Genomic DNA, 7,200 nt, shown 5'->3' with positions numbered 1-7,200 from the left:
TCACGCCTTCATGACAAGAACCGTGAGGGTCTCCGAGTGCACGGATATAGCAGCGCGGGAAATGCATTGAAACTGCGGTGTATGTACACCCCGTCGCAGCATCGAACGGCGCGAGAGAGGCAGACAATGTCGCAATCGAGTCCCTCCCCAGTTCTCTTCTCCACATTGTCTCTACCCGCAGAGGACTAAGAGAAAGCAAGCGACAGATTCTACGTAAAAAAACAAGAAAACAGCAGCAATTACAGAACCGCTAAGTGAGGGCTTAGTCGCCTCCGTCGTCACCCAGGTCGTTCAGATTCTCAAACAGAAAGTTCGCCGCCATCTCCTGAAGCAAACATCGGCACACAGCGAGCGCGCGCGAGAATTTCGCCCAACGACTCCACAAGAAACAATACGTCTCAACCCTCAACAGACAGCTGCACCTCAATCTGATCCTACATGGACACGCATGCACTCGTCCCCACCCCCCCCTTCTCCCCACCCTGCGCCGCGGTCACAGGACTCAGTGCGACCGCACCGTGTGGAGCTGCAGGAATGCCCGAGGTCGACGAGGCCGTGCCGGCAAAACCCCCTCACTAACTGAAGCCGCGAAAAGATACAATGACTCATTCAAGCGCCTAGAAGCTGCCCCTCGGTCCAACGTGAGCCCAGACAGGCGGGGGGAAAAAGAGCCTTACCTCGTTTCGGTCGCACGCGAGGTACGCCTCGACGGCTTGATGGCGCGAGAAGCCCAAAGCCTCGAGCTGAAAAAGAAACGCGCGCAAGCACGTCAAAGCAAGACTTCGGTGCACCCTCCCTCGCCGGAGACAGGCCAAACAGACACTCTGCACTACACGCAGTTTCGTTCGAGCCTGCAGAGACTCTTCGCTTCGCGCTTTGTGCTTTCCTCCAAGCGCGCGCGTTTCGGTTCCGCTGCTGCCGTGTTCGCTGACACTCACTCTCTGCAACGCCTCCATTTCCTCAGCAGTCATCTGAATGACCCCGCCGAGGCCGCCTGCGCCTCCCGCGCCGCCCTCGCCCTGGTCCTGCTGCAGCATCTCAAGAAACGCGTCCTGATTCTGCGTGATCAGCTGCAAATGCACACGCGCTAAGCACACGAAACCCCACCACGCTCGCCCGAGAGTCGACAAAGCCTCTCAAAATTTCTGTGCATGCGTCGCGACAGCAGCGCCTAGCCACAAAACAGCGAGGCCCGCTCCACAGTGAGGAAGCCGCACCCCTGAGCAGTTATGGTCGCGAAATACGTCAACATACGCAAGTCTCCACAGAAGACCGGATCCCGACTCTACGAAGACCTAAAAGACATCGAAAGAAACGCATGCCCACGTGGAAGAGTAGAGGGAGCGCCGACTCATGGCGGTAGTGCCAACGCTCGTCTGCATCTTGCCTCCCCCCCTCTTCTCTTCTCCTCTCTCCCCGCCCGGCCCCCCTCCCCTCCCCACCGCTGCCGGCGCTCCACAGAGTCCTGAGTGGCCTCACTTCCAGGAGCTGAGGATTGGAGCTGCCGATGAGTTGGAGCACCTGAGGCAGCATCGCCGGATTCGCCTGAGAAAAAAACCACCAGACCGGAAAAAGAGAATTAAATTGATAACGCGCACGACGAAGCTCAGAAAGGGAGCTCGAGCCACCCCCACGGGGCGCGTACACAGCTGCGTGTGCCTCACCTGAACCATCTGGCGAATTTGGTTGAACGCAGGATGGTGTCGCAGAGCGCCAAGCGGATTCTCGCCGTCGTCGTCGCCTTCTTCGCCCTCCGCTTCATCGCCCGACGGCGCGTCGCCGGTCTCCGCTGCGGCTCCCTGAGCCTCGCCGCCGAACATCGCAGTGACGTCCCCGGGCATGCCCTGCGAAGAGAGAAAAAAACGGCGCAGAGACACAGGCAGAGGCTCGCGAACGCAGAGAGGCGCGGATGAAGCAGACTGGCGCACAGCGAGACGCAGGACAAAGGCGGGCGCCTCCTTCCTGATTTGAAACTAATCCGAGAAGCCACACACACAGACCCCAGCAAAGGAGACGACACGCAGAAGAGGAGCCACGGAGAGAAGAAGGAACACTGTCAGATGCCGCACAAAGACAGAGACACCGGCGCGAACCCAGAAGGATCGGCGCGACCGAGAGAGGGAGCAACACAAACGCCTGCGATCAAACCGAAGAATGACACACACGCGGAGCTGAACAGAGCACCAAGAACCCGAGGGAGCCTGAGCTCAGCTTAAGGTGCAAAGTCACCCCCACCACACCAAAGACGGAGAATAGGTCAACGGCGATCTAGCGCCTCCTTCAAAGAGGTAAACGCGTATACGAGCAGCCCTCGTACAAAGCCCAGCGGGCAAACGCACATCCCCCCATCCAGATGGGAAGAATAATCTGAAAGAATTAGGCACAAGGAGATACTCGAGTCTAGGTGCAGGCGCTTACGCAGAAAAAGCACACAAACACACACCCTGACCCGCCTAGGAAATGGCACGCCCCGCTTTCACGGCTCAGACATGCAAGGGAGCACGACATACAAGGAGAGTTAGTTGACGAAAAAAGTGCAAAAGAAGAGACTAGCGCGTGAAGTATAGAGATGGACAGAACGTACGTTCATGAGGTACTCGACAGCGCGGTCTGGGTTGTTGAAAGCCGCACGCATCGCCTGCTCGGCCTGCGCGCGAGGGAAGCCCATAGCCACCAGCTGCGTCAAAGACTGGAAATAAAAACTCACACACAACAAAACGCGAGTGTTGGAGATTCTGCCGCCCTTGAAACTCTCGTTTGTCGCGCATCCTGCGCCATCCTTAGCAGATTCCTTGGACGTGCGCGAGTCACCCACGCGTGTCCCTTTTCGCTTCCCCTGGCCGCTCCGCTCATCTCTCTCCTCTCTTTTCTCTTGTTTCTTTCTTCCCACCAGAAACTTCCTTCGTTTTCCTGTCATCCTCATTCGCTCGCAGCCTCGTGCTCAAGGCTCTTCTTCGTTCTCCTGTCCTCACACACGCCGCGACCTCGCTAGACTCGGCTCGATGCAGTTTTCTTGCCCCCGCTCTATCTTCCAGGCCTTTCTGTCTGTCATGTTCGCACTCCCTGATTCCCTTTCAGCTCTCTCCTCCCTGCCTCCCTCCATCTGTCGACGCGTCTGTGGGATAAGCCTTCCACAGTTGCTTCCTCGCAGTTTCCTTCAAACGCAACACCGCTTTGCCGGTTCACCATGGACGCCCGCCGCAGCCGTGGCGCGGGGACTTGCAGAAGAGCGACTGGGGAGGCTTCTGCTTCTTCATTCAGCTCCGCAGGCAGACTGCGAGACTCCCCGGACCTCCCCCCTTGAGGCCTTCAGGTGTTTAATCGAGACACGCCTTTTCGAGGCGAGCTCTGCGTTTACCTCCTCGAGTTGCGGGCCGGTGACGAGTGCGGACTCTGCAGCCTCGCGCGAGGGCGCGGCGGAAGCTTCTGGGGCGGGCGAAGCGTCCGCAGGGGCCGCTGTCCCCGGCGCGGCGGCGGGCGCCTCAGGCGTCACTGCAGGCGGCGCGGGCGCGGTGGCGGTCGCAGAGGGCGAGGAGGCATCCGGCGCAGGAGCCGCGGGCGCCGTAGGTGCAGAAGACGACGAGGCTGCCGGCGCGGGCTGAGCGGCGGCCTGGAGGGGGACGAAGCAGCAGCGCAGACAAAAAAAATGCCCATAGACAGCTTCTTTCACAGTGTGTCAGCGCAGACTCGCTCACAGGGATGCAAACCAAGAGAAATGCGGATCAGCATATCTATATACTTATATATATAAATATATCTATATATATTTATTTACGTGCGAAGCGGAAGCCCAGCTGTCAGGCTTTCCGGCAGGTGCTCGCACGCAGGGGCCGGCGCCCCGCTGCAGCTGCGCTGCAAAGCTCCTACACACGCGTGCGTGAACGTTTGCTTGCGCGGCGCAACCGGAGAGCTCGCAGTGGTTGAACATGTGAAACATGGCGTACCTTTGTGACCATGACGACGAGACGGTCGTTTTCTTTCAGGGAGGGGCAGTCTTTGACTTTTTGGGCGTCAGCCAGGATTTTGCCCGCATGCACGAGCTTTTGCCGGGCCGCTGGCATGTGCGGCCATTTTTGCTCAACTTTTTCTTTCAAGTTGAAGATCGTCTCCTCCGGGCTCACCTCGAGCTCCGCCTCCTCGTTACTCAGTGTGCGGATGCGCAGCTGCATCGTGCTGACGTGGATCTGAAGAAAACCGCCCGAAAACGCCGTCCGTTCTCGGCGAAACACTCCCCCACAAAAATATTTACAGATACATTCACATATATATGTATGTGTAAATACATATATATAAAAGTATATATATACACGCATGTGGGCGGATACACGGGTTCAAGACACGGCGTACGCGACCGCTTCTGCCTGCCAGGAAGAGGCTCTAAGTGCTTAGGAGGAACGCATGCATTCCTCTACATGAAGAGTCTGCCATGTGTCTGGCCTGGTTCGCGAATCATTGTGGCCGCGTGCTTCCGACCAGAAAGCACAGATTGCCCTGAGGGTGATGAGCGCAAGAAGTGCATTCACGAAGAAGGGATGCGCCCGTTTAGCCATCGGAAAACTCCGTACGACGCCAGTAAAGGAACGAGGGAGGGGCAGAGAAGCGACGAAATCTTACGTGCAGGTTGGCGTGGATGCTTGTGACGAGAAAATAGAAGTGACAGCGGACCTGCAGAGTGCACGCGGTGGCAACATTCAGTTGACTCGGGGGGAGCCTGCGAAGACACCCAGGAATGCTTTCATTCTCCTTTACACGTCGCAGAAAACAACTGCACCAGGAGAAGCGAGGTGGATCCTCGCGGCGCGAACGGCGAAGACAAGCAGGTGGACTCCGGTGCGCTGCTCAGTAAGAATGCTCCGGCGGTTGATGCTAGGTTCGAGGACGCAGACTACCTGTCGCAGGTCGAAAACCAAGGCACGGAAGGAAGCACGAGAGGACTCTTCAGGTATTTCGCGGACTTCGCCTCGCAGCGTGCGGCAAGGAGCCACGCGCGCAAACTCGGAGTCCCGTCAGAAATCCAGAGTTCGCTGGAATCGGGGTCTTTGGAGCGTAAAAGAAGACACAGGAGGATGGAGGCCGAAACAGCAGCGGAACGCAAAGATCCGAGGCAGAAAAAAGCACCGGAGAGGCGAAAAACCACCGCGTTCTTTGCGCAACCTAGCACGATTTTTGACGAGAGCCCGAGCGGACGTACGCGCGGCCACCTCCTATGACGCTTGAGGAAGGAAAAGCCCCCTCGCAGGTCACGTTATCGTTCTGCAGACCAAAAGAACATTGTTAATATGTGACTGAAGCCAGGCTTCACTCAAAAATAGGGGGGAAGACGGCGCCAGACAGCCGAAACTCTGTTTGCGCCGCCCGTCATGCAGCTGGCAAACGTCTCTAACTGTGCACTCTAGTTCGACTCTGAAGTTTGTTTTCCTCACTTGAGCTTCCGGCGAAGATGCTACCCGATTCGTTCGACGCGCGAAGACCTGCAGCGGGTCGGGCAACAAAAGGCTAAATGGATCCCAGCGCGTGCCTCTCCGTCTTGTCTCTGCGACCTGAAGATAGCACTCGACTGGGAAGACGCGTTGACGACACAGACGAAAAGCGAGAACTCCGTGGAGAGGCGCCTCGAGGTCGCTGCCACGGCTGGCTCAAGAAGGTGTCTGATCCAGAATTGTGTCCTGGTAAGGAAACTGCAGCACTGTAGTAGCGAGCCGCGCGCGGCCGAGCTGCGAACATTCATTCGAGAAACTGTGGCGACTTTGCGACGTACAGACACATCCGAATGCGCGCGCATGCAAGCAGGGTGAGAGTCGGCGGAGGGTCGACCGCAGACGCTGCAAGTTTTCTCAAGAGATGCGCCGGCGGCTGCCAACGACGCTCCGAGTTCGCACCCGCCTCTCCCACACACGCACATCTCGAAACAGACTGGCACCTTCGTGCTGCAGGACAGTGCACCCGGTGCGGCGTCTCCACGAGACATATGTTCTTCTCTGTGTTTTGCATTTTTTCGTTTCCGAACCGGTTTCTCACTCGTTTGAACTTTTGAACCTTTTTTTTGCACACTACACAATGGCGCCCAACCAGCAGGAGCGGACCTACATCATGGTGAAGCCCGACGGCGTCCAGCGGGGCCTGGTCAACGAAGTGCTGAAGCGCTTCGAGCAGCGAGGCTACAAGCTCGTCGGCCTCAAGATGAAGTCCCCCGACGCCGCCCTCTTGGAGGAGCACTACGCCGACCTGAAGGGAAAGCCCTTCTTCCCCGGCCTGATCGCATACATGTCTTCCGGCCCCGTTGTCTGCATGTGCTGGGAGGGCACTGACGTCGTCAAGCAGGGACGCCGCATGCTCGGCGAAACCCGCCCCCTGGAGTCCAACCCTGGTAAGCGAGATCTTCCTCGAGCTCTACCAAAGGGGTTTCTCTTTACTTCTAATCCGCTCTGGTGCGCCTGCCAATACGCACCCGCCACTGGAGCGGCGGGTGCGTACTGGAAGAAGGCCGCACCACGCGTGCGCCGCTGGCGTGACAGGCACAAACGTGTTTCATTGTTCAGGGTTGGGTCTCGTGTCGCTTCTGCCCCCTCATAGCCACACGCCTGATTGCTGACAAAACGGGCAAGTTGTCTCTGTGGACCTGAACGTGGGGAGGAAGGAATACGCACGCACCTCTTCTCGTCAACACCCCTTTGTGGCTGGTGGGATTCGGGGGCATCTGGCTCTGGCGACTGCATACAACTACCCTGTGGGTCTGAGCGCACGACGAGGAGAGCAGGCGAGAGTGCGGCAAAGGTGCCAGGCCCTCTCAGCGTGCAGAGTTATGCTTTTTGAGGCGCTAGCCTTTCGGCCACGCGCAGGAATCCGGTGGCAGCGGTGGGCCGTCCGCCACCGCTTCCCCCTGGTGCACAGTTGCAATTTGTACGTGCTGTGACTCTCCGAAATACCTGATGGATAAGATCCTCCATGGGCACCACATTTCTGCGTCGTGTGAAATTTCGTCGCAGGCACCCTCCGTGGCGATTTCTGCATCGACGTCGGCCGCAACCTCGTCCACGGTTCCGACAGCGTCGAGAGCGCAAACAAGGAAATCAACCTCTGGTTCACTCCTGAGGAGATCTGCAGCTGGACTTCCGCTCAGCAGAAGTGGATCTACGAGTAAATTTGCTCACTCATGTTTTGTCTCGTTGGTATCGAAGACCGCGGTCGGCGCAAGATGCA

The 7,200-nt window shown here is 57.9% G+C and overlaps 2 protein-coding genes across 2 annotated transcripts; one reads left to right on the top strand and one right to left on the bottom strand.

Annotated features, from left to right (window-relative positions):
* Positions 1–262: 262 nt before the first annotated feature.
* On the bottom strand, positions 263–4,169 carry BESB_026940 (UV excision repair protein Rad23 protein; the record flags this gene model as incomplete). Its single annotated transcript, XM_029361374.1, has 8 exons — positions 263–325; positions 678–743; positions 939–1,070; positions 1,480–1,545; positions 1,665–1,844; positions 2,585–2,689; positions 3,359–3,610; positions 3,945–4,169. 8 exons carry the CDS (start codon positions 4,167–4,169, stop codon positions 263–265), a joined length of 1,089 nt encoding a protein of 362 aa, XP_029215729.1.
* Positions 4,170–6,057: 1,888 nt separating this feature from the next.
* Positions 6,058–7,141, top strand: BESB_026930 (putative nucleoside diphosphate kinase; the record flags this gene model as incomplete). The annotated part of the gene is made up of 2 exons (XM_029361373.1): positions 6,058–6,367; positions 6,987–7,141. 2 exons carry the CDS (start codon positions 6,058–6,060, stop codon positions 7,139–7,141), a joined length of 465 nt encoding a protein of 154 aa, XP_029215728.1.
* Between the last annotated feature and the right edge of the window lie 59 nt (positions 7,142–7,200).

The sequence above is a fragment of the Besnoitia besnoiti genome (assembly GCF_002563875.1).
Source record: "Besnoitia besnoiti strain Bb-Ger1 chromosome Unknown contig00014, whole genome shotgun sequence".
NCBI classification, from domain to species: domain Eukaryota; phylum Apicomplexa; class Conoidasida; order Eucoccidiorida; family Sarcocystidae; genus Besnoitia; species Besnoitia besnoiti.
The sequence above is the reverse complement of the archived record's forward strand: the minus strand, read 5'-3'. Positions and strand labels throughout refer to the sequence as shown.